Source organism: Plecotus auritus (genome assembly GCF_963455305.1).
Source record: "Plecotus auritus genome assembly, chromosome: 5".
Taxonomy (NCBI): domain Eukaryota; kingdom Metazoa; phylum Chordata; class Mammalia; order Chiroptera; family Vespertilionidae; genus Plecotus; species Plecotus auritus.
The window spans coordinates 89,668,891-89,696,033 of record NC_137776.1 but is presented as its reverse complement, the minus strand read 5'-3'; the positions used below and the strand labels follow the sequence as shown (position 1 = coordinate 89,696,033).

The 27,143-nt window shown below is 44.2% G+C and overlaps 2 protein-coding genes across 4 annotated transcripts in view; one reads left to right on the top strand and one right to left on the bottom strand.

Annotated features, from left to right (window-relative positions):
• The window catches only part of LOC308249686 (UPF0538 protein C2orf76 homolog), a 108,015-nt gene extending 100,341 nt beyond the window's left edge, over positions 1–7,674 (top strand). Inside the window, exon 7 of the mRNA XM_080671409.1 lies at positions 7,547–7,674. Within this exon, the coding sequence (XP_080527535.1) occupies positions 7,547–7,575 (29 nt within the window). The 3' untranslated portion in view covers positions 7,576–7,674. The remainder of the gene's footprint in view (positions 1–7,546) is intronic.
• DBI (diazepam binding inhibitor, acyl-CoA binding protein) overlaps positions 1–27,143 on the bottom strand; it is a 176,740-nt gene that overhangs the window by 105,648 nt on the left and 43,949 nt on the right. For 2 of the 3 annotated variants that reach the window (XM_080671402.1, XM_080671403.1), the window contains exon 5: positions 22,920–25,488. The exons of the other annotated variant lie outside the window; for it this stretch is intronic. In XM_080671402.1, the coding sequence (XP_080527528.1) occupies positions 25,207–25,488 (282 nt within the window). In that variant the 3' untranslated portion in view covers positions 22,920–25,206. Of the gene's footprint in view, positions 1–22,919; positions 25,489–27,143 lie in introns of those variants that run through there. 3 annotated transcript variants of the gene reach the window in all.

Below are 27,143 nucleotides of genomic sequence, written 5' to 3'. Positions count from 1 at the left end.
ACATGTCCTTGACTGGAATCGAACCTAGGACCCTTCAGTCCGCAGGCTGATGCTCTATCCACTGAGCCAAACCAGTTAGGGCAATAAAATTTTATTAAAAAAAATAATAAATAAATTAATTAAAGTGCAATTTAAACACAGGAAGCTGCAAAGATCTTAAGTTACATTTTGATAAATGTATACCATGTACCTTAATCTGTATCTTACAGAACATGCCCTCAACCCAAACATTTCTTTCCTCCCCCCTTTCCCTTCCCCTAACTCTGCCTCTCCATCATTTAAGTGAGAGCAATGCTATTTCCTTAAAACAAAACAAAACAAGCAAAACAGTTGTCTGAATCTAGCCCCCTTTTTCAGGAGTGAGGAGAAGCTTATTGTTTCCTAGAAAGGGTTTTGAGGAAACCAGTTTCTGTCATAATCAGCAGAGCTGCATGTCACATGTGTATTGAAAAACTCAGTTAATCAAAAGATTCCTAAAGTCTTTGAATAAATGTCATGTCCCCTGTACAGATCTTCAAGGTCTTACTCCCCTTTTTTTTCTGAACAAAACTTGAGATTTTCCTTGTTTTCAAATGTATTTGACCTCTTACCAAATAATTATCTGATTAACCATGCTCTCAAACACCATGAAATTAGACTTGAATATCTGTAGGTTGTGAAGGAAACTTAGATTCTGCTCCTACACTGTACAGCACTGGCTGCAGAGACCATGGGCATATTAACATGTCTGAGGGTTGGGTTTCTCCTTGTAAGGAGGGGCATAATATCTGCTCAAGGCTGTGGAGACCAGATTAGAGCATTGATCTACAAAAGAGCACACCACAGTCATCAGTACTCCTGCATTCCCTCTCAGGTTTCCTTCGATAAGAGATGCACATTTGTTTTTGTTTTTTTTAATAAATCTTTATTGTTCAGATTATTACAATTGTTCCTCATTTTTCCCCCCATAGCTCCCCTCCACCCAGTTCCCACCCCACCCTCTGCCCTTACCCCCCCACCACTGTCCTCATCCATAGGTGTATGATTTTTGTCCAGTCTCTTCCCGCACCCCCCACACCTCTTTTCCCCCGAGAATTGTCAGTCCACTTCCTTTCTATGCCCCTGATTCTATTATATTCACCAGTTTATTCTGTTCATCAGATTTTTTGTTCACTTGATTTTTAGATTCACTTGTTGATAGATATGTATTTGTTATTCATAATTTTTATCTTTACCTTTTTCTTCTTCTTCCTCTTCTTACAGAATACCCTTCAGCATTTCATATAATACTGGTTTGGCAGTGATGAACTCCTTTAGCTTTTTCTTATCTGTGAAGCTCTTTATCTGACCTTCAATTCTAAATGATAGCTTTGCTGGGTAGAGTAATTTTGGTTGTAGGTTCTTGCTGTTCATCACTTTGAATATTTCTTGCCACTCCCTTCTGGCCTGCATTGTTTCTGTTGAGAAATCAGCTGACAGTTGTATGAGTGCTCCCTTGTAGGTAACTAACTGTTTTTCTCTTGCTGCTTTTAAGATTCTCTCTTTGTCTTTTGCCCTTGGCATTTTAATTATGATGTGTCTTGGTGTGGTCCTCTTAGGATTCCTTTTGTTTGGGGTTCTCTGCGCTTCCTGTACTTGTAAGTCTATTTTTTTCACCAGGTGGGGGAAGTTTTCTGTCATTATTTCTTCAAATAGGTTTTCAGTATCTTGCTCTCTCTCTCTTCTTCATAATTTGGATGTTGGTAGGCTTGAAGTTGTCCCAGAGGCTCCTTACACTATCTTCATATTTTTGGATTCTTTTTTCTTTTTTCTTTTCCAGTTGGGTGTTTTTTGCTTCTTTGTATTTCAAATCTTTGACTTGATTCTTGCATTCCTCTAGTCTGCTGTTAGATCTCTGTATAATATTTTTTATTTCAGTCAGTGTATGCTTAATTTCTAGTTGGTCCTTTTTCATATCCTCGAGGGTCTCGCTAAATTTACTGGCCTTTTCTAGAAAATTCTTGAAAAACCTTATAACCGTGGTTTTGAACTCTATAGCCAGTTGTTTGCTTTCCTCCATTTCTTTCATTTGTGACCTGTTTCTTTGTCTCCGCATTTTGGCTGCTTCTCTGAGTTGATAGGGTGGCTTTGTGTGCTAGGTGTCCTATAGGGCACAGTGGCTTAGCCTCCCCAGTTACCGGAGGTGGACACTCTTGGTGCACCCCTTTGTGGGCTGTGTGCACAGTCTTGTTGTAGTTAAGCCTTGATTGTTGTTGGTATCACTGGGAGGTTTTGACCTCCAGGCCAATTGGCTGTGAGGATCAGCTGTGTCTACGCTGGGAGAACTTCTGTGCTGGAGATACCCTTATGAGACAAGACTTGCAAAAGCCTCTGTGCTCAGCTTGGATGGGGCGGAGTCTCAGGGCGGAGCAGACAGCAATGGCTTCCCATCAGCCCTGCCCTAAGAGGCCCCTGTGTCTCAGTGTCCCACGGTAATCGCTAAAAGCACCTCTGAGAGAAAGCCTCCCTCGAGTTCCACCCACTGCCAGACAGTCCAGTTTCTCCCTGAATGAGTCTGGGTCCCCAGAGTCTCGCCTGGAACTGGAGTTCAGAGCTGTCGAGAGCTTTTGTCTCCCTCCTGATTGAGAAAGCCAGCCTCGTACTCAGTTGCCAGCCTTCTTTGTGCGTGCGCGCCTCTGTACTTCTGCCTTCTGCAGCTCCTCTGAGTCTCAGCGTGCTTTTCTCTTTCCTTCTAGTTGTAGAATTTCCACTCAGCCAGCCTTCTTGTGGTTCTGGATGATGTCCGTTTTATCTTTTAGTTGTAGTTTTGAAATGGTTGTGCGAGGCAGCAGTTTAGGTGTTCAGGTGCACATTTGTTTTCATGTTTTATGAAATTCCTTCTTTCTTTATTTTTTAATCCTCATCTGAGGATATTTTTCCATTGATTTTTAGGGAGAGCAGAAGAGACAGGGGAAGACAGAAAGAGAAGCATATCTGTGAGAGAAACACATCCTTTGGTTGCCTCCTGCATGAGCCCTGACCAGGGGAGGAGCTTGCAACCAAGGTACATGCCCTTGATGGGAATCGAATCTGGGATCCTTCAATCCGCAGGCCGATGCTCTATTCACTGAGCCAAAATGGCTAGGGCTTTTTAATTAATTTATTTTTTTGTAAATTCTTAAAAGTAAAATATTTAGTCAAATTCAGGCCATCCATATACACATATGTAATAAAATTATCTACTGTGCACGAAATCACTGGAAGAGAAAGACACCGTAACTATGAACCGGCTTTCACATGACCGCGTGCCATCAGTCTCAGTACAAAGTGACCTTAACTGCCACGAGATTCCTCCCTTGTTTTTACTGCAACAAATCATGTGGCGAAGGAAGACCTTTATCGGGCCGCGCAGCTCGCAGGGCTTCTTTGGGGCGTGCACAGGCATCTCCGGGACCTGGGAGCAGAGTCTCAGTAATTGTTAGTAGCTTTTCCCTCACAGGATCCGTCCTGTCTCCCTTTATGTCAGGTCCTCTACAGCGGGTCCACACTTCCTGTGTCTTTTGTGTCCCAGCTCCCCCACCTGCCAACTCACGTCAACAAATACATTTTGAACAGGGAGTGCATACCCAGCCCCGTGTCAGGGCGTGGAGAGAATATCAGAGAAACAGAACTGTGGTCCTAGCTCTGAGGCTGGGATGATCTTGTCAGGCAATGTGGGCACAGCTGCATTATCTGGATATTATTGCTGGTATCTGAATTTCTTTATGTAAATTCCAGAAAACCCAGCAACCTTTAGAAGAGTATCTGATGCAATGAGGATATGTTTTTTTTTTTTTATTGATTTTAGATAGAGAGGAAGGAAGAGTGGGGGGGAGAGAGAGAAAGAGAGAGAGAGAAACCGTGAGAGAGAGAAACATCTATCAGTCGCCTCCTATAGGCACCTTGACCAGGGAACAAACCTGCAACCTGGGCATGTGCCCTGACTGGAAATCGAACCCACAACTCTTTTGTGAAAAGATGACGCTCCAACCAACTGAGCCACACTGGCCAGGGCTGGGTTAAATACTTTAGAAAATTGTCAACCATAACGTTTTGTTGGCAAACACCTGTGGTATATTTATTTATTCTTATTTGTTATCCATGTACATGTATTTAAGTTCTAAACATTAAAATAATTTAGTTGTTAGATGGCAAAAACAGAAAAAAAAAGATGCACAGTGTACAAAGTGAACAGAGGCTGATGTCCACCAGTCTCTCCGCGTAGTGACAGCTTTTCAGGGTGGAGGTGATCAGACAATAAACACCTAAATCAAAACTACACAGACCAAGTTACCCATGGAGGTCTCTTCGGGATCCTATGGGCACAGTGACACAGTGGTTAGCGCAGAGGCTCTGGGGTCCATGTGACACTAAGCAATTGACTTTGAGTCCATGTTCCTTCTCCGTGAAATTAGGCTGAGGGGCCTGGTGCATGGCGTGGTCAGGATTAACTACCAGGCGTCTGTCCAGTGCTCAACACTGTGCCACCCCACTTACGACTCGGCGAGGGGCACGGCTCTTGCCATGGCTGGATGCGCACACTCCTTCACACCAGTCAGCAGGGGCACACTGCTGGTTCTGAAGGCTGAGGAGCAGGGAGAACCTAGACTTGGGGCTGGTTACCCAGGGAGGGCTTCCCGGGACTCCAGTGTTCCAGGGAGAAAGGGACGCGGCTCAGAGGAGGGTGAGCCTGGGGGCTGAGACCATTATTGTGCCGCCTGAGCAACAAGAGGCTGACTGTGCCAGGAGCCCACCCGAGTGTCTGTGCTGTGCTCCTGGGGCTGTGGCCATGTCCTCGTCCAGCCAAGCAGGCCTTGTCCTCTGGACTTCCCAGGATGTCTGTTTCCAAGTTTAGTCCATTGTCAACACTGAGCCCATTGCCCATCCTATCACACGCCTGTCAGGACTATGAAGTTGGATTGTTTTTAAATCCTCTCTTCCCACTTTTGTTGTTCTGCTGGACTGATGGTGCAGAACTGTGTGCTGGTGTCTGTGGCCCCGCCTCCAGGGCTGGAGCTCTGCCCTCCGAAATCACCCTCCTCTGCTCAGGGAGGGACTCGGGACCCTGGTGTGCTCCTGTCCATCAGGCCCAAGGTGGCCACTACACAGCGGCACCTGTGACCTGGCCACACAAAACAGGAGGCTCAGAGCGCCACGATCCCAAGTCTGTTGCCCACTGTGCTAGCCATCCATCTGCGGTGACACTGGGGCTTAAAAAAATCAACACGTGAAAACTAGCCCAGCTCTGCCCACGAAAGAGAGTGGAAGGTTGTCACCTAGAATCACAAGCGGGGAAGTGCTGAGTCACCCGAGAGGATGGAGAGGAGGCTCGGTGAGTGACAGTCCCACCAGCAGCACCTTGTGCGATGAAACTTCAATTCAAAAGGAAAACAGATTCTCTGAGTCGTGCCAACCTGTCCATGTCAGATATCTCACTCCTGACGCAGGGATGTCTGATGAATGAACCCACATGGGAATGCAGGTCTCATTTCCATTTATATGTGCTGCTTGGAACACCTGTCACTTTCCCGACTTTCTACATCTTAATGGCTATTCCAGAACTTTCCAGAGCATACACTCTTGGTGGGCCTGGCTGATTCCAGGTGGTAGCACAGTGGGAAGGTTGCTTCGCTTTTCCTCCAGGTCTTCTGCTTGAGTGAGGAGGCCACAGCTTGGTGTTGCCCTGTCTTTGAGATTTCCTTAGCCTCATTCCCTCCTCTCTGTGATATATATATAAATATAATCTATATATATAAAAGCCTAAGTGACCATTCAACTGTTCGACTGGTAGCTACGACAACCAGGGGGCAGACATTCAATGCACAGGCATGGAAACACAGAATAGACTGATGAATCTCAGAGGAAAGGGGGGTGGGCGGAGGGCGGGAAGAGATTAACCAAAGATCTTATATACATACTAGAGGCCCAGTGCACAGATTCACACACTGGTGGGGTCCCTTGGCCTGGCCTGCGGGGATCAGGCCTAATCTGTGCATTGGGCCTCCGACATCCCCCAAAGGGTCCCAGATTGCGAGAGGGTGTAGGCCAGGCCAAGGGACCCCACTGGTGCACCGGGCCTCTAGTTAAGTATATATTTCATTGATTTTAGAGAAAGGAAGGAAGAAGGGTAGAGAAATAGACACATTGATCAGAGAGAAACGTCAATTGGCTGCCTCCTTCATGCCCCTACTGAGATAAAGCCTGCAACCCGGGAATCTAGCAGTGACCTCCTGGTTCATGGGCCACTGCTCAACCACTGACTCATGCCAGCTGGGCTCTGTTTTATACTTTCAAAGAGAGACCAGGGCTACTCCATTAAGCATGTTAGCAGGTAAATACAGAGCTAGGATTTGATAACACCACTTTGTTTTTATTTATTTTAAGGTTTTATTTGTTTTAATATTTTGGTGGCAAGTAATTCTGGCTTTCTATTTACATTAGGGGTATTTGTTTAGCAAACATATAACACTTACTCAGTGGAAAGCCTGTTTCAAACACTTTGCAAAGAGAAACTTCTATGAGTCCCATAACCTAATTATAAACCTCTGTCTGTGACAAGAATTGTAATCCTCTTTTTTTTGTTAATCTTCACCCAAGGATATTTTTCCATTGATTTTTAGAGAGGATAGGGAGAGACAGAGAGAAACATTGATGTGGGAGAGACACAGACATAAACACCCAAATAAAAACTACACAAACCCAGTGACTCATGGAGGTCCCTTTGGGAATCCTATGGGCACAGTGACACAGTGGTTAGCGCAGAGGCTTTGGGGTCCATGTGGTGACAGATAAGAGAGATAATATGTGTTAAAGAAGATAATGCACGCACTCCGACTAGGGCCAGGGAACCTGCAACCAATGTATGTTCAGAATTGAACCCGGGACCCTTCGGTCCACAGACCGGCACTCTATCCACTGAGCCAAGCTGGCTAGGGCTGTAATCCTCTTTTATAGATGGGGAAACTGAGGCATGAGCGATGAAATCTGGTTAGAAAGTGGTGGAATCAGTGTTGAAACCTGTCCATTTGGCTCTAGATATTGTTCTTAAGCTCTGTGCTATGCTGCTTCCACAAGGAGCACTTGAAAAATTAATGTATTCAAAGAAAAAAGTGAGTTGATTTGAAGAAAACATCGATACAAAGAAAAAAGGTTCATGCACCATCTGGAAGTGGCAGATATTGTGAAGGTGAACTAAAATTAGAATGGATGGCTGCTACCTTGGCCTACAGAATGAATCAGTGACTCTCTGATTAAGCATTTGACCTTGAACACAGCATACTCACTCAGAGGATCCCCAGAACTTCAGATAAAACTTCTTACAGGTTGATTCTACAGTAGAGGCATCTTGCAGGAGTAGATGTATTTGTAATCTTATGTCCAGGCATACACACACACACACAAACACACACACACACACACACACACACACACACACACACACACACTGCTGCTTTGAGCTAGTATGTAGCAGGGGTGGAGCTACACAGAATTATCATTGCCATGCATTATCTTCTTTAACACATATTATCTCTCTTATCTGTCACCACAGCCTGTGTGTCCTTTGCTGAGCTAAGATAAGCTGCGGAACTTGCCCAGGGCCACTCTGCTGACTGGGGCAGAGCTGCGCTGGGAGATGAGCCCAGGCCATCCGAACCCAAGCAAGTGCTTCCCCACTGCCTCATCCTGTTGGTGACTTGTTACGGAAAGTGAGCTCGATCTACCTACATTCGAAGGTAGGAGAGGGTGGGGGTAAGGGGGAGAGATCAACCAAAGGACTTGTATGCATGCATATAAGCCTAACTAATGGACACAGACAACAGAGGGTGAGGGCATGAGTGGGGTTGGGGGGGCAATGGGGGGATAAGGACACATATGTAATACCGTAATCAATAAAGAAATTTAAAAAAAGAAAAGAAAGAGTGTTGGGTCTCAGCCTGACTCTGGACCACAGTTCTCAGACTCAGATTTAAATAATAAATAACTGAAATCTTAGAGATTGATGTGGATTTGCCAGCTCTTTATTTAATAAGTAAGTGCATTAAAAACAAATCCAGCTCTGGCTAGGTAGCTCAGTTGGTTAGAGCATTGTCCCAATACACCAAGGTTGTGGGCACATATAAGAATCAACCAATGAATGCATAAATAAATGGAGCAACAAATCAATGTTTTCTTCTTCTTCTCCTCCTCCTCCTCCTCCTCCTCCTCCTCCTCCTCCTCCTCCTCCTCTCTCCCTCTCTCCCCCCTCTCTCTCTGCCTTCCTCTCTCTCTATAATCAATCAATTAAAACAAAAAAATAAGCCAACAAACAGATTCATACTTTCCTACATAAGTAACAAAGCCCAACAACCATCCGTCATCACGGGTAGTACAGAAAGGACAGACGATCCTAACACAGAAATGTAGGGAGGACATACACTCAGAATAATGTGTGTGTGTGTGTGTGTGTGTGTGTATGTGTGTATGCATGTATGTATATGTGTATATGCATATGTGGCATATGTGTGTGTGTGTGTGTGTGTGTGTGTGTGTGTGTAATATTTTTAAGACAATTGGAACTGAAGTGGCTGTGTTGGGAGCTGCTGTCTTGGAGTGCCTACCTGCTATCTCCTGTTGGCTGCTTAATTATATTAATTTTAAAATCACCTCCTTCAGGTGATATCAAGAAGGTGTCGCTTAGGTATCCTGAAACTGATTGTTTTCATTGCGGATTCTTCTGGCTCTTCCTGTTCACGCTCAGCACCATCCCCAGTGACCTAAGCCCCAGGAGGTTGTGAGCTAAGAGAGGGAAGCAGCACTGTTGGTCTTGTTCACTGCTCTCTCCTAGACCCTAGCACAGGGCCTGCACATAGTGGGCACACAATAGTTGTTGAGTGACTGAATGAATGAACAAATGGCTGATAAATGGGAGTAATATGTTTAATTTTAAAATGTTTTACATGCAGATCTGATAAAATTCTTAATATAAAAACATATATTTTAAAAATATATTTGTATTGATTTCAGAGAGGAAGAGAGACAGAGAGAAAGATAGAAACATAAATGATGAGAGAGAATCATCGATCAGCTGCCTCCTGCATGCCCAGGGGATCGAGTCTACAACCTAGGCATGTGCTCTGATCAGGAATTGAACTGAAATCAAATCGTGACCTCCTGGTTCAGAGGTCAATGCTCTACCACTGAGCCAGGCTGGTTGGGCATTATAAAAACATATTTGTAAATTGTGAAACAAAACAGTGAAAAGTACACTGTTTTATTTAATTGTTTTTAAAAAAATTATTTGGGAGAGAGGAAGGGAGAGAGAGAGAAACCTTGATGTGAGAGAGAAACATCAATTGGTTGTCTCCTGTATGGGCCCTGACCGTGGATCGAACCTGAAACCTGGGTATGTGCCCTTACTGGGAATGGTGCACGGGATGATGCTCCAACCAAGTGAACCACCCAGCCAGGGCGCAAAGCACACTGTTAACTTCCATGCAACTTATGAGAAAACCTACCCTAGCCCATCCTCATTGCTTCTCCAGAAATACTAGTAAAAACCATCTTGAATTTTGGGTTTATCATTTGCTTGCTTTTTAAAAGGGTGGTTTTAAAAATCACAAATGTATATATGTATCCCTAAACAATGTATTGTTTAGTTTTTGCTTGCTTTCTGAAGCTTATAAAAACGGTATCATACAGCTAATTGTTTTTTGCTACCTGCTCCTTTCACTCTGTATCATGTTTTTAAGTTTCACTGGAGCAATAGGTTTCTTTTTAATTGCTGAGCGATAATGGGTTGCTTCCAGTTTGGGCAATTCTGAACAATACTAAGAACATTCTCTCCTTAAAAAAAAATTAGGTGGTAATTATGCACACACATGTATATGTAGCATAAAACCAAATGAAAAGTGAATGAAAATGTGAACAGTGTTGAACACCTTCAGGGTAAGGAGACCGGAGGCTGACCCTGGCCGCCAGCCTGCGTGCTCTGTCCCACACACAGTGCCCGCCCTCCTCCGGCCTGACTCTGTGCCAGTCACCTCTTTACTTTTCTTTTCTGCAATGTCGCCTATTCCTAAATACGACAACGTAGCTTTGCCTGCTTTTACTTTTCTTTTTTGAATGTCTGTTAGCTCTCCTTTAATCTGTAGGTTCCCATTCCATCTCCCCTCCTTCCTTGGCCAATTTGAACTATTTAGTGATGGTATTCACCTCTATGATTCACTGGCATGCTTTATTGTCTGCAGGGATGTTATTTTGATCCTTATTTTTCTTTAAACAATGATACAGGGTTCGACTTCAATCATTTTCGGTTACTTACATTTAATAATATGAAATTTCCTGAACTTTTGGAAAGGAAGTATCCTATATAATAAAGAGGTAATATGCAAATTGACCATCACCCCAACACACAAGATGGCTGCCCCCATGTGGTCAAAGATGGCTGGCAGGGGAGGGCAGTTGTGGGCGACCAGGCCTGCAGGGAAAGGCAGTTGGGAGGGACCCAGGCCTTCAGGGGAGAGCAGTTGGGGGGGACCAGGCCTGCAGGGGAGGGCAGTTAGGGGTGACCAGGCCTGCAGGGGAGGGAAGTTGGAAGCAACTAGGCCTGCAGGGGAGGGCATCCTCGAGGGGTCCCAGATTGGAGAGGGACACACACCCCCTCCCCCGTTCACGAATTTTGTGCACCGGGCCTCTAGTAATTTCAGAATTGTTCAAATTTCACAACTTTAGAGCACCCTCTTCTGGCTTTTTTGTTAACTCCTCTGTTGGGGTTTGTCAGGGACAGGAGCCGGGCTGGTCAGTCCTAGGGTTTCTCAGGCCCAGTCTTCGCTGGCCCCTTCAGACACTGCCCCTCATCCTCACCAGCAAGTGACCAACTCCCCCTGACCCGGGCCTTCTCCCGTGGGCCCACTGGATGACCCCACTGCCTTGGCTGTTTGAAATTCTTAGCTCTGTCAGGTACACCGCCACTTCCTCCCGCTTCCCCTGGCACCTGCTGTAGCCTTTATTCAACCATCAATTGACTGACATTTGGGTGATTTCCACTTTTATGCTTATATGAATAATGTTGCTATTCGTGCACATGTTTCTGTATCAGCATTTGTTTTCAATGCTGTTGAGTATATACCTAGGAGTGGATTTTCTGGTTCCCATGTTTAACTTTTTGAGGTTCTGCCTACGGTAATTGTTTTCCAAAGTGGCTATACCACTTTACATTCCAGCAATGTGTGAGGGCTCCAACTACTTCACATCTTTGCCAACACATTTTTAATTTGATTATAGCTTTCCTAGTGGGTGTAAAATGGCATCTCATTTTGATTTTGATTTGCATTTTCCTAATAACTGATAATGTTGAGCCTCTTTTCATGTGCTTCTTGGATAATTTTATATCTTTTTTAGATATATGTCTATTCAGAGCCATTGTCCATTAAAATTTTTAAAATAAATCTTTATTGTTCAGATTATTACAGTTGTTCCTTCTTTTCCCCCATAGCTCCCCTCCACCCGGTTCCCACCCCACCCCATGCCCTTACGCTCCCCCCGCCCCCGCCGCCACTGTCCTCATCCATAGGTGTAAAATTTTTGTCCAATCTCTTCCTGCACCCCCTTCCCCCAGAGAATTGTCAGTTCACTCCCTTCCTATGCCCCTGATTCTATTATATTCACCAGTTTATTCTGTTCATCAGATTTTTTATTCATTTGATTTTTAGATTCACTTGTTGATAGATATGTATTTGTTGTCACTTGGTTGTTCATAATTTTTATCTTTACCTTTTTCTTCTTCTTCCTCTTCTTAGAGAATACCCTTCAGCATTTCATATAATACTGGTTTGGTGGTGATGAACTTCTTTAGCTTTTTCTTATCTGTGAAGCTCTTTGTCTGACCTTCAATTCTAAATGATAGCTTTGCTGGGTAAAGTAATCTTGGTTGTAGGTTCTTGCTGTTCATCACTTTGAATATTTCTTGCCACTCCCTTCTGGACTGCATAGTTTCTATTGAGAAATCAGCTGACAATCGTATGGGTGCTCCCTTGTAGGTAACTAACCGTTTTTCTCTTGCTGCTTTTAATATTCTCTCTTTGTCTTTTGCCCTTGGCATTTTAATTATGATGTGTCTTGGTGTGGTCCTCTTTGGATTCCTCTTGTTTGGGGTTCTCTGCGCTTTCTGGACTTGTAAGTCTATTTCTTTCACCAGGTAGGGGAAGTTTTCTGTCATTATTTCTTCAAATAGGTTTTCAGTATCTTGCTCTCTCTCTTCTTCTGGCACCCCATAAATTCAGATGTTGGTACACTTGAAGTTGTCCCAGAGGCTCCTTACACTATCTTCATATTTTATTTTTGCTTTTCTGGTTGGGTGTTTTTTTTCCTTCTGCATATTTCAAATCTTTGACTTGATTCTTGGGATTCTCTAGTCTGCTGTTGGATCTCTGTATATTATTCTTTATTTCAGTCAGTATATGCTTAATTTCTGATTGGTCCTTTTTTATATCCTTGAGCGTCTCACTAAATTTCTTAGAGGTTTCTAGAAGATTCTTGAGTAACCTTATAACCATGGTTTTGAACTCTATATCCAGTATTTTGCTTTCATCTGTTTCTTTCATTTGTGACTTCTTTGTCTCCACATTTTGGCTGCTTCCCTGTGTTTGTTTCTATGTACTAGGTAGCTTCTAAGTCTCCTTGAGTTGGTAGAGTGGCCTTGTGAGGTTGGTGTCCTACAGGGCCCAGTGGCTCAGCCTCCCCAGTCACTTGGGGTGGACGCTCTTGGTACACCCCTTTGTGGGCTGTTTGTATAGTCTTGTTGTAGTTAACCCTTGATTGCTGTTGGTATCACTGGGAGGAATTGACCTCCAGGCCAATTGGCTGTGATGACCAGCTGTGTCTACACTGGAATATCTGTTGCACAGGAGACACCCTTATGGGGCAGGACTTGCTTCAGTGGGGCTTTGGTGCTCACTGAGTCTGCCTCTTGAGGGTGTCTCTTATGGATGTGAAGAGTTGTAATCCTGTATGGTCTCATTCTGACCACTAGGTACACTGGCCCTTGGATCTCCAAGGAGGTGCAAGGTCAGCCACTGTCTGGGGCTGCCCAGCAGGAGCTACAAAGACATCTGCAGATTCCTCCTCTTTGTATGGAGTTTGGAAGTGCCCAGACGAGGCCCAGCTGTGAAGCAAGGCAGGCTGCTGCTGCTGGGCCTTGGGCCTTCTTTTGGAAGCTCTGGGGCTCTCTGACCCAGCTGCAGTTTGATAGGTTTTAGGCAAAAGGACAGGCCATTCTTATGCAAAAGCTGATGGGCACACCTTGGGTGGGGTTGTAAATTGGGTGGGGCGGGGTCTCTCGGAATCAGTCAGCCCTGAATTGGAGAAGTCCCTGGTTCTCTGCATCCTGCACCCCTGTGCAGGAACAATAATTGCTGCGAGCCCCTCTAAGAGAAAGCCACCCTTGCATTCCTGTCTGGATGCCAGACAATCGAGTTTCTCCCCGTATGTGCCTGGGTCCCCCAGAGTCTGACCTGGAGCTAGAGTTCAGAGCAAGCGGGAGCTTGTATCTCCCTCCTGATTAAAAGAGCAGCACATCCAGGTGCCAACATGTTCCGTGCCTCTGCACCTCCTACCAGTCTCAATGCACTTTCTTCACCTCTCTAGTTGTGAAACTTCCACTCAGCCAGCCTTCCTGTGGTTCTGGGTGGTAGTTTTTCTGCTGTTTAATTGTGGTATTGATTTGGTTGTGAAAGGCATCCAGTACAGGAGCTTACCTATGCCACCATCTTGGTTCTGTCCATTAAAATTTGAGTTATTTATCTTTTTATTTTGGGTTGTAAGAGTTCTTTATATATTCTGGATACAAATTCTCATCAGATCAATGATTTGCAAATATTTCCTTCCATTCTGGCATTGTCTTTTCATTTCTTGGTGGTGTCCTTTGAAGCACAAAAGTTTTTAATTTTGATGAAGTTCAATTCATCTATTTTGTCTTTTGTTGCTTGTGCTTCATGTGCCATATCTAAGAAATCATTGCCTAATTCATGGCCATGAAGATTCACATCTGTGTAAGAGTTTTAGCTGTTACATGTAGGTCTTTGATCTGTTTGAGTTAATTTTTATATATGGTGTGAGGTAGAGGTCTAACTTTTTTCTTTTGCATGTGACTATACAGCTGTCCTAGCATTTTTATTGAAATGACTATTCTTTCACTATTCAGTTGGCACCCTTGTTGAAAATCAATGACCATGGGTGTACAGATTTATTTCTAGACTCTAAATTCTATTCTATTGATCTATATGTCTATTCTTATGCTAGTCTTATTTCCTGTAGCTTTATAGTAAGTTTCAAATTTGGGAAGTTTGAGTCCTTCAACTTTGTTCTTTTTGAAAATCATTTTGTCTATTCTGTATTTGCCTTTCTATGTGAATTTTAGGATGTGCTTGTCAATTTCTGCAAAACAAAAAACAAGAAACAAGAACAAAAACCAGATGGAATTTTGATTGAGATTGGATTGAATCTGTAGGTCAATTTGGGAAATAATGTCACCTTAACAATATTAAATTCCAATCCTAAAGACGGGTGTCTTTCTGCTTACTTATGCCTTTATTTTTTTAATGATGTTTTATAGTTTTCAGTGTACTTACAAAATTGTGTTAAATTTATTCTTAAGTATTTTAGTCTTTTTGATGGTATTTTTAATGAAATTATTTTTTATTATCATTTTTTTATTTTCATTGCTAGGACATAGAGGTACACCTGAGTTTTGTATATTAAACTTATATCCTGTAACCTTAATGAAGTCATTTATTAGCTGTAATTTTTAAGAGAATCCTTAGGATTTTCTATATATAACATCAGGTCATCTGTATACAAAGGTAGTTTTGTTTGTTCCTTTCCAATCTGGATGCCTTATTAATTTTTTCCTTGCCTACTTGTCCTGGATAGAACTCCAGCACATTGTTGGTGAGAGTGGACATACTCTGCCTCCTGATCTTAGGAGAAAAGTGCCCAGTCTTCCACCATCAACTATGTTAGCTATGGGCTTTCATATTTGGCTGAGGAAGGTCCCTTCTATTCTTAATTGTTGCGTGTTTTTCTCGTGAAAGGGTATCGGGCTTTGTGATGTGCACTTTTTTTAACATCTAGTGAGGTAATTATGTGATTTTTGTCCCATATTCTATGAATATGGTATGTTACATTGATTTTCCATTTGGTTATGCTGGATAACACTTTTATGTTATATTTAATATGAAAATTGAAAATGGATTTAATTATCTAGTATTTTATTGAGGATTTTTTGTGTATATATTCTTAAATGACATTGACCTGTAATTTCCTTTTCTTATAATGTCTTTGTTTGGTCTTGGTATCAGGGTGATACTGACTGCATAGAATGAATTGGGAGTATATTAGTTTGATAGGGCTGCCATAACAGTAGCACACACTGGGTGGCTTAGATAATAGATATTTATTGTCTCATATTTCTGGAGGCTAGATGTCCAAAATCAAGGGGACAGCAGGGTTGGCTCCTTCTGAAGGCTGTGAGAGAAGGATCTATTCCAGGTTTCTCTTTTTGACTTGCAGATGACCATCTTCCTATGTCTCTTCACATCGTGTTCTTTCTATGTATATTTCTATGTCCAGATTCCGCCTCCCCTTTTTTAAAATATATTTTTATTGACTTTACAGAGAGGAGATAGAGATAGAAATATCAATGATAAGAGAGAATCATTGATCGGCTGCCTCCTGCATGCCCCACTCTGGGGATTGAACCCGCAACCCAGGTATGTGCCCTGACCAGGCATCGAACTGTGACCTCCTGGTTCTTAGGTCAATGCCTATTTACTCCTTCAATTCTGACAGTTTTTACTTCATGCATTTTGGGAGTCTTGTTAGGTGCATTTGTGTTTGTAACTGTAATGTATTCTTGATTGGCTGACTCTCTTATTGTTATGTAATGTTCTTTATGTCCAGCAACAAATTTTGTCTTAAAGTCTGTTTGCCTTTTATTATATAGCCATTCCAGTCTCTTTTGGTTACTATTTGCAGAGAATGTCTTTTTCATCCTTTCACTTTAAAACTATTTGTGACTTTGAATCTCAAGTGTGTCTCTTGCAGCTAATAGATAGTTGGATCATTTTTAAAAAAAATCCATTCTGGCAATCTCTGCCTTTTAATTGGAGTGTTAAAACTTTTTACATTTAATGTAATTACTAATAAGGTAGGATTTATGCCTACCATTCTGATATTTATTTTCAATTTTTCTTTTTTGTTCTTCATTTTCTCCATTATTTCTTTTGTGTTAAATAAATATAGAGTAGGGCAAAAGTAGACATACAGTTGTTTGTATGGAAAATAATACAATAACTAATAAATAATAATACAAGAATAAATTCCTGTGTTTCATGTATTCACAACTGTAAACCTATTTTTGCCCCACCCTGTATTTTCTAGTGTACTATTTCAATTCCGTGTAATTTCTTTTGCTATATATTTTAAATTATTTTCTTAGTGGTTGCCCTGGGAATTATAATTTACATATTAATTTATAACAATTTAGTTTGTGTTAATATTAACTTAATTTCAGTAATATACAAAAAACTTTACTTTTTTTATACTCTATTCCATTCTTCCTCCTTTGTTCTGTTATTGCAGATATGACATCTTTATACACTGTGCCCATCAACCAGATATGTAGTTATTGTTTTATGTGTTATCTTTTTAATCAGATAGGAGGTGCTACAAATAAAAAAATACAGTTACATGTTTCCATATTTACCTCTGTAGTTACCTTTACTGGTGTTTTTTCTTCATGTGGGTTTGAGTTACTGTCTGGTGTCCTTTTAATTGAGCCAGAAGAACTTCCTTTATGTGTCTTCTATGGCAGGAATGCTAATGATTAATTATCACAGTTTTTGTTTACCTGTGGATATCTTCATTTTTCCTTCATTTTTAAGCATATTTATAATGGGGTTTTGAAGTCATTTTGTGTGAAATCTGATATCTGGTAATTTCCACAGGCAGTTTCTATTTCCCTGTTTTGTTTCATGGTGTGTGGGTTATATTTTCCTGTTTCTTAAATGCCTCATAATTTTTTGTTGGAAACTGGACATTTTAGATAATGTATTGTAGCAACTCTAGATATTGGTCCTTTCCCCTGCCTCCACCCTATTTTTGCTTCTAAGTGACTGGTTGGATTATTTTAGTGTCTATTTAGTGCCTATTTTCTCCCTCCCAGCTTCTATCATTGCTCCTCAGGGAGGCTCAGTTTGTGCATACCCCATCGCCTTGGGGTAGCAGTGGTATTGGTAGGGCTATCTTTCTTTCTTTCCCTGGCCACACCCAGTTTATGGCCCGGGGACATAAACTGTTCCATACGCTAATCCAGTCAAAGTCTGGCTCCTTTGAAGGGATAGTTCTTGTGTTGATATTTGTTCTGACCCTGGAGGTCCTAGACCTAGGATCACTTTTCTTCTATTTGAAGTATACTTTTTAGAAGCTCTTTGGGTAAGAACTATTGGGAAATTCTAAATTTTTGTATATCTGAAATATTCTTATCAAATTTGAAATATGCTTATCTTTCCTTCTTTCTTGAAAATCAGTTTTGCGGGATTTACAATATTATGTTGACAATGAATTTTCTGCATTAGGCTACTATTTTCTGATTTCCATTGACACTGTTAAGTAGTCCATTATAATTTCACAACTATAAATGGTCTGTCATTTTTCTCTGGCTGCTTTTGATGCCATTATAATAACCTAATTATCATTTAGTAGAAAAGGACTGAAAGGGGACACCAGATAATTTAGGGATGCCATTTATAGAGCTTTGCCAAAAGCTGCATTTAACACTTTCCTGTCTGTCCCCCACTGATTGATGGAGGAAGGGACTGGACAAAGGCAAGTTAGACACATGCCAAGTAAGGTCTGAGTGACGTGGGAAGGTGCCTACCTGCTTGCCCATCAATCACACCTGTGAATGAGTCACTGGTCAGAATAGGCATGGCCACTGAAAGCACAAGAAATGTAATATATAAACTTCCAAACAAAGGAAATTCTGGCTCTCTCTCTTCTCCCTCTGGGGACTCCTGTGGCAGAGGATGCTCTCCCTGTGCCCACATGGCTGTGCCCACGTGGCACACAACCATGTTGGACCCACACATGGACTAAGAGACTTTAATCTGGCCTGAATGCTGAGCCACACCCAGCCACAACATGAATCGGAAGCTCTGGACACTGACCTCCCAGCTACACCTCTTCCAGGACTGGCTTAAGGGAAAGGGGACTTTGGAATCCAAGAAATGTAACTCCACACCAATAAAACCTTCTTCCACATCCCATTCATTTCCTAAAGATGTCGCAAGAACCTCATTCCCACTCATGGGAAATCTGGCCCATTAGTTCCTCCTGCGCCACTTGTAAGAGCTCCTTAGAGTTTGTGCGGTTTTAATTTGTAAATTTGCTTTCCTCTTGATGACACGTCCTGCACTCTCTGCTGTTTTGGATCCCAGTGCTTCATTATGGTTGGGAAATCCTCAGCCTTTCTCTTTAAAATTTGCCCCCCCTCCCCCCGACATGCTTTCTCTCTGGAACTCGTTATTTGTATATTAGACACTTTCATTTTAACCTCTAGATTTTTAAACCTGTCATATTTTTTTTCTATCCATTTGTCTCTTTTTTTGCATTCTGGGTAATGTTTTTCAGCTCCATTTTAGAATTTACTAATTTTCTACAATCTGCTGTTAAATCTATTAAATTATGTTAGTTTCCAACAATTTTTCATTTCTGAAGATTCTATTTTTCTTTTTTTAAAATTCACTTGAGAGAGAGAGAGACAGACAGACATTGATTTGATTTGTTGTCTCACTTATTTATGCATTTGTGGTGGGCAAGATAGACAGACATGAGCAGAGCAAGGACAATGGGCCAGGTAAAGAAGGTCACCTGGGTGGAAAGCCTCGGGTGCCTAGCAACAGACTATCAATTGTAGGGTGGGACCTCACCCCCAGGGTGACTTTTTCTCGCTGGTCATGTGGTTTGGACCCCCTGACCTTTTCACCCTTCACATAACATCTATGCCTCAGTTGCATTTCAGTTCCAGGCCCAGAAGAGCAAAAAACCAGCCACAGGCGACCTCAGGACCAGCTGCATTGACTAATGACCCCCTGCCCTGGTGCCCGCCAGTCAGTGGTGACCATAACCCTGAAAGGACACACCTGGAAAACTGCTGACTATTCTATTGAGATCTCCCCCTGGGACCTCCCCTACAATCTCTGTCCTTAAAATCCTTAGGAATGAGGACCCCAGTATACTCCCCCTCCCGAAACCTTCCCTTCCCTCTCCCTCCCCACCCCCCAGGCACTTTGGGTTACCATTACCATCCTCACTCCCAAGCTCCTTTGCCCCTAACACTCCATTTCTTCTACGAGTTACTTCTTTTACTTCTGCGATTTTCTAAGTAAATGTTCTCTTATAGTTTGGGTCTTGGCTCTGAATTCTCTCCTAGCCAGAACTCAAGGATTGATTTGCTGAACCCAGGTCGGTCTGACCCCACAGGTCTAACACCTGGTGCCTCTCCCACTGCCTACAACACTTTCACAGTGTCTTATAGCTTGTTTTTATGACTCTCTATTTTACTCTTTCTATATTTGGTGCATCATTCTACATTGGATAATTCTATTCTTTGATGTCCTGGGGGGTTGTGTTTCTGCTAATTTCTCAGCGACGTTTTGTTGATTTTAGATTTGAGCTCCTATTTGCTTGATCTGATCTGACGTTGTTTTTCTCCAGAAAGGACTTGAATTTGCTTCTGCCAGGAGTCAAGGAGAGTATGGTTTTGTCTAGTGTGTGTGTGTGTGTGTGTGTGTGTGTGTGTGTGTGTGTGTCCCACTTGTTTTCTGCCCTCCTGATTTCTCTTACCTCCGGAGAGTTCAGCATTAAAAAGTATGTCCTTTGCCCAGGAACGAGTTGCTTTGTACAGGAAGTCTCTTCAGGAAGTGAAGGCCCTAGTGAATTTTCTAGTTGGGGAAAAGTTTTAACTATTGCGTAAAATTAAATGTTGAAGAGTAGGTTCTGTGTGGGAACAAATATGCTAGGTTTCTGGCCCAAGAAGTGCAATCAGCACTTAAGCAAGGGGTTGATAGTTCACGTTGCGGGAGAGTTGGCAGTGGGCTGTTTAGTTGGTGAGTGTACCACAGGCTCCATGTGTGCTCATTCATTTCCCGACACAGAAAACAAAAAAGAAGCCAGAGCACTTTAAGTAGCTGTTAGAGATCAAACGGAACCAAAACAAACTACCTGGAATTATTACAGAAATTAGTGGGACCAACGGAATTTAACTGAATAAAAACTCCACTTTGCATACTTTCCAGGAAATACAATTAGTATGTTTCACCTTAGACACCACCCCCCCAAAAAAAAATTATAACCAAGTGTTTGTTTGCTTTTGTCTAACCCTACCATGTTTCCCTGTTCACTTCCTCCAGCAATTTGTTTTAACCTTTCCTCCCTTTTCAGTCCTCAGAGCCAAACCTCCTCCCTTCCCTGTCACTCTCAGAAGGTGGCATTGGCTACTTTGTTAGAAAGGCTGCAGACACAATCGGATCGGAAGAGGACTTCCGCACTGACATCACCAAAGCTTGACCCTCCCCTCATTGTGCTCCTTGTTGACGCTTCCTGTGCTCTCTCTCTCAGTGTCAAGCAGGTCTGTTCATCGCGTTCTTCTCCAGAAACTGAAATCATGCTCATGCCCGAACCATGGAAAAAATAACCCACCCACTCTGTGCCCTCCAGCTTTCCCGTGGCCAACCCTCTCTCCGCTACTCCACAGCAATGCTCAGCAGCTGGCAGAATTAGTCCATGTCCCCACTTCTCACTCATCACCTACAATCTCAGTTTTACCCCCAACACTCCACTGAAGTTCTCACCATAAAGTTTCCATATTTCCAAATCCAGTGGACATTTCTTTGTCTTCACTCTTCTTAACTTCTCCCAGTCTCCAACAGTTTCAAGCGCGCGCACACACACACACACACACACACACACACACACCTTTAATCCTTATTTTAAAATGTCAGTTATAAAGAGGGTAAATGATATTTCATTGAATATCATTGTATTTCTCATAAAACAAACTCATTTATTGCAAGGACATTACTTATATTACTATTCATTTTTAGTATATATTAGACTAAATTAATTTCTAATTTTTATTTCAATGAAGACCTTAAATTGATGTTTAAAAAACCATGTGTATAGGTAGGTTACATTATTTCTGAATTTCATTTAAGGTTAGTGAAAAGCGATTTTTAACGTATTTGTTAGGGAAAGTTGGAGGGCGGGTGGGACTGCGTTTCTATTCTCTCCTGTGCAGCCCAGGGCAGTGGCCCGTGCCAGTGCACGGCCGTATGTCCGAGGGCCACTTCAGTGCTTGTGGAAGAGATTCAGCTTGTCAAACAGCGGAATGATAATTTCTCTCTTTAACTAATATGAGTTATTTTGGTTGCTCCTTAGTTCTCATATCAGTGACCTGAATAGTGATTTTTTTCATCAAAATATTTTGTCACTTCTTTTTACACTTAACTCTCCCAGCGTTGTGTGGGAAGACACAGAGTAGAAGATGAACCTCCAAGTGCAAGGTTCCTCTTCCGGTGACAATCACTGTGGTGGAGTTGTTTTCCGGCCACGGTTCTTTCTTTGGAGAACGGTTATCATGGGCTCAGAATGGAAGGCCCTCTTTCTGATTATTGTTCCCAAGAAATGGTTTTAGCCATTAGTCTGCATTCTGCACATGGGTTTTCTTTTCCCGCCCTGCACAGGAAGTCAGTTCTGGCTGCTTCAGGGAGTGGCCTGATGCATGATGGGTGGTCTCTGAAGTGACTGTTCTCCTGGTGGGCCCAGGCCCATGGGTGGGGCCACCTGGGGCATCGGCGTACATGGCCTTGCCTCTGCCGGCTTCCTCCCTCCTTTAAGAGAACAGGCTGCAGCCCCATGGCCATGTGCAGAGGTAGGGCTCACCAGGGCAGCCAGGGCACCAGGGTCCTGGGGAAGGCTCGTGGGCAGAGAGGACTGTGTGCACTCGTTTGTGGGCTGTTGAGTACAGCACAGCTGACAAAGGAATCCATCTAAACCCTTGTTACCCAGTGTCTGCGGATCAAGCCCATCCTGTCACCTGGGAGCTTATTAGAAATGCACAGCCTCAAGCACCATATGATTTCACTCCTGTGTGCAGTCTAATGAACAAAATGAGCCATCAAGCCCAAGCCCACAGCCACCTGCCATCGGCAGAGAGCAGGCTGACAGCTGGTGGGGGCTGGATGGCGGGGTGGAAGGATTGAGAAAAAAAGGAAAAAAAAAAAAAGAAAAAACTCATGGATACAGATAACAGCGTTGGGTGGTGGGGTAGGGGGAGTTGGAGGAGGGAATGGGGGGGTAAATGGTGATGGAAGGAGACGTGGCTTGGTGGTGGAACACACAATAAAGTGTACAGGTGATGTGTTGTGGAATTGCGCATGTGTAACCTGTATCATTTTGTTCATCAGTGTCACCCCAGTACATTCAATTAAAAAAGAAAGAAGTAGAGAGTCTTAGGCCTCCGCCCCACCAACGAACCAGAACGTGTGTGAACAAGACCCCTAAGCGGCTTTCATGCACAGTCCAGTTCTAGAAGCACTGCTGCCCTAGCCCACATCCCCAGCTGCAGCCTCAGACCACCGCACACTCACTGCTCCCTCCAGGTAGCCTTCCCAGCTCTCTGCAGGCTTGGTGCTCCTCTCACTCCCCCTGCACTTTGTCACCTGGATCCTCAGGTTTCCTCACTGGCCTGTCGCTGCAGGTCTGCCCTTCCTCAGAGGTGAGCTGTAGCCCGGATCATTCTGTGCTCACCTTGCATGTTGCCTAACTCGATGAAGGAAGGAAGAGTGGGCAGGTGAGCGACAGGACAGAAATAAAAGCCTGAAATTCAAAGGGTAGATATTTATTTTTGCTGCTTCTTATACAAGCTCTACAGGTAAAAATGACTTTCAATGCATCCATTTTAAACATAACCTCTGACGTGGCAGTTAGGATTTCCAGAGCACGCTGGTTCAGGCACTTGTGCACCCAGAGGCATACAGACTTTCCCAGGCTCTGAGAGTGGCTCGCTCTCTTGGGGATGCTGTTGCCAGCTGCTTGGTGAGGTAGGGAAGAGCAGCAGACACAAGGTCAAGGCCAAGCCCAAGCCCACAGCCACCTGCCTTTTATGAGCTGCTTATCCAGTTGGTGGGTGGGGAGGTCCTCTGCTGTGCCTGTTCCTCCCGCCACCCACCTTAGCATCCTCTCCCTCCTGAGCACCTGTAGTGGGATGTGGTGGGAAGGGAGGCCAAGCACTGGACTTTGCTGTGTCAGCATCTTTGGTATAAGGACCAGTCCCCAGGCCCAGAGAGGCTTGGAGAAGGAAGGCAGCCAATATCCACTGGGGTTGGCGGCCTGGTGGGTTGCAGCGGCCCATGTTCTCCCTGCTACCTGTCAGCAGGAAGCATGGGCCCTCATGTTGCCCAGCAAGTGCTGAAACCGCAGCTTCACCCGCCTACTCACAGAGACCTCTGAGGGCCACTGAGGCTGCTCCACCAGGGCCCGTTAGGAGGCAAGGAGTGGCAGGTGGCAGCATCTGCAGGAAGTGACAGCTTTGCCAGCTCTGCCCCTCCCCCCCCGCCCCCCAGTCACTGGCCTAATGAGATGTCTTGCACTTGGCTTTTTTCCCCTTTTCACTAACGGACCCTGACGAGGTCACGGAGCCTCTCCAGAGAGGCAGGGCGCCCTCTCCCAGCAGCCCTGCCTGCTCAGCCTTTGCGGCTGGACTCTTCCATCCTGAGATGCCCTCTGGCCCAGGAGACCTAAGAAACGTAGGTGTGACCCCACTCCCTGCTCAGAGAGGAGCGCAGTGTGTCTTGCAGAGGTCTCCATCAGGAGCTCCCACCCTCTGTGTCCGAGGGGCTTTGTGTGGAAATGACAGACACCTTGGCTCTGCCAGGAGCGCGGGGCGGGGGGTGGGGGCGGTTTCAGGGGAGAACTGTGTGTTCACAGGGGAAGTAAACACAGTTTCAGGGTGAATCAGGCAGGGATGGCATATGACTCAAGGGCACATGTCCTGTGGCCCTGGCTGTGGTCCAGCCTCTTATGCTTTGTGGCAGCAAATTTCAAGTTTGTAGCTTTGGTGGCAAAAACGCCCCAGCTGTTTTGAAATGTACCTCTCCTTTAAGAGGAACTTGGAACTTTCTGGGTGCTCAGGGCAGCAGAGGGCATTGGAAGAGACCCCTGTGTTTCCCACAGGACCAATTCAGCCCTGCAGCCTCCCCGGGGGGGGGGGGGGGGGAGGGGTGGGTCCTGAGAGAGGGTCGCCTCCCCATGCAGGGACTTGGCGGGGCCTGCTCCAGGCTCCCTGAAGACACTCAAGCTGATGATCTAAAGGGAGAAGGCACCGTGGTCCAAGGACCGGTCATCACCAGCTTAAAGGAGTAAAGACATTCCACTTGTTCTCAAGACATGGCTCATTAGTGCCGCCAGGAGGGAGGTGCCTTCCCACGCCCACAGGAGGATCCATTTGCAGCGTAGTGGTGATGCCTGGATTTGAGGAAAAAATCTCCCAGCTCAGGGCAGATTAGGGGGAGCCGTTCAGCCCAACCTCCCTCCTTCCCCTTCCCCACCTGGCAAAGGAAGGGCCTCAATTGGTTCCCAGGGCACAGACAACAGGATCCCCCCACCCCAACCCTGTCTGCCCTGCCACCTTAGAGCCCAGCTCTGCAAACGCCTTGGGAAAGCAGCAAAGGGGGGTGCAAGGCACAAATGGGTCGACTCCACCAAGGACAAGCCCCTCATGGCCTTTCCTGGGCTGAAAGTGTAATCTGTATCATTTTGTTCATCAGTGTCACCCCAGTACATTCAATTAAAAAAGAAAGAATGCAAATACCAGTGGAGCTGCTGTTCTCCTAACACCTGGCACTCGCTTTTAGATCTGCAGGTTGACATCTCAGGGCATGAACATTTTAGCTAGGAAATATAATTGCAAATCCTGTTATATATAAGAAATATATATGAACCTACAAATCACACACACGTGTGTGTCATTCTGAATATTACTAAATACATTTGCTTCCCAGGAATTCGAGCCTCAAACCACCGATTCGTGCAGTTACACCATACCAAGAAAGCAGCCCTGACAGGCGCAGGCGCTATCCTGCGGGGCTGGTTTCCGGAGCCAGCTGCGAGTCCTCACAAGTGGCTTGTCTTCTGGCCCAGGGCGTGGTCCACGGGCAGCGTGAACTTGACAGCGCTGTCCTTCTCCCAGCCCCTCCGGATCTTGGAGAGTCTGTGGCTTAAGCAGGGCAGGAGGAACAGGGCTTTGGCGAGGATGACGACGCAGGGCACCAGCAGGGTGAGCGTGAAGGTGGGAGGCAGGTAGAACTTGTAGTGGCTTTCCTCGAAGGCACGGGTCCAGCCGTAGGTGAGCGTGTGCAGAGTGCTCAGCACCAGGGCCACGAAACCCAGAGTGGACTGCGGAAGAGAGAAGGCTGGAGTGAGGGCCAGGGGCTGGTGGAAACAGTGGTCCACCAGTAGCCCACTGCTTGCCTGGCAGAGGGGAAGGAAGGAGTGTGGCTTTAGCAGTCAAGGCTCTGGGTTCAAATCCAACCTTATCACTTGTTCTCCACATGATCTTATCACTACCTAAACTCTCTGAGCCTCAGTTTCCCCAACAGAAAAACAGGAATAATACCTCTACCCTGAAGGTATATAAGGACTGACTGATTCATAAGGATTCAATAAAGTAACTGTTATTCGTACCTTTGGTGGCTAGCAGAGGACTTTTTATTTTTTGGCTTTAAATAATTTTGTATTTTTCAATTACAGTTGCCATACAATATTAGCTTCAGATGTACAAGCCAGTGATTAGATATCATACAATCCACTAAGTGATCACCCAGATAAATCCAGTACCCATCTGACACCATACATACATTGGAATATCATTGCCTACATTCCCTATTCTATACTTTACATCCCTGTGACCATTTTGTAACTACTAATTTGTACTTCTAAATCCCTTCACCACCCGGCTGGTGTGACTCTCTTGCTGCTTTTAAGATTCTCTCCTTGTCTTTAACCTTTAGTATTTTAATTACGATGTGTCTTAGTGTGGGCCTCTTTGGGTTCATCTTATTTGGGACAATCTGTGCTTCCTGGACTTGTGTGTCTAATTCTTTCACCAGGTTAGGGAAATATTCATTTATTATTTCTTCAAATAGGTTCTCAATCCCTTACCCTCTTTTTTCTCTTCTGCTACCCCTATGATGCAGATGTTGTTAGGCTTTATGTTGTCCCAGAAGTCCCTGAAAGTATCCTCATTTTTTAAATTCCTTTTCTTTTTGCTGTTTTGATTGGGTGTTTTCTGCTACCTTGTCTTCCAAATTGCTGATTCTATCCTCTGCTTCATCTAATTTGCTGTTAATTCCTTCTAGTGTATTCTTCATTTCAGTTATTATATTCTTCATTTTTGACAGATTCTTTGTTATGGGATCTATGTCCTTTTTTTTTGCTTGCTATCTCTTTGTTGAAGTTCTCACTAAGTTCCTTCAGCATCCTTATAATCTGTGCTTTGAATTCTGTATCTGGTAGATTGCTTACCTCCATTTTGTTTAGTTTTTTTTTTTTTTTTTTTTTCCTGGAGTTGTATCTTCATCTTTCATTTGGGCCATGTTTCTTGGTCTCCTCATTTTGGCTGCCTCTCTGTGTCTTTTCTGTGTATTCGGTAGATCTGATTCAGTACTGGCATGGTGGCAGTATGTAGTAGTTGTCCTGTGGGGCCCAGAGGCACAGTTTCCTAGTCCTCTGAGCCGGGCTCTCCAGGAGTGTCCCTTGTGTGGGTTATGTGGGCCCTCTGGTTGTAGTCAAGCCTTGATTGCTGCTAGCATGTCTATGCGTGTGGCTGACCCTCAGGCTGGCTGGCTGTGAGGATAGGCCATCACCACAGTGTATGAGCTACTGTATGAAGCTGAACCCATGAAATGGAATTTGCCCCAGCAGGGTATGGTACCTGCTTAGTCCTCTCTTTGGGTGTGCAACCTGTGGACCAATTGAGTGGTGCTCTGTTGGGTCTGAGGCCAGCCACTGGGTGTGTTGGTTCTGGGGCCTCTTCCGAGGGCCCAGCATGA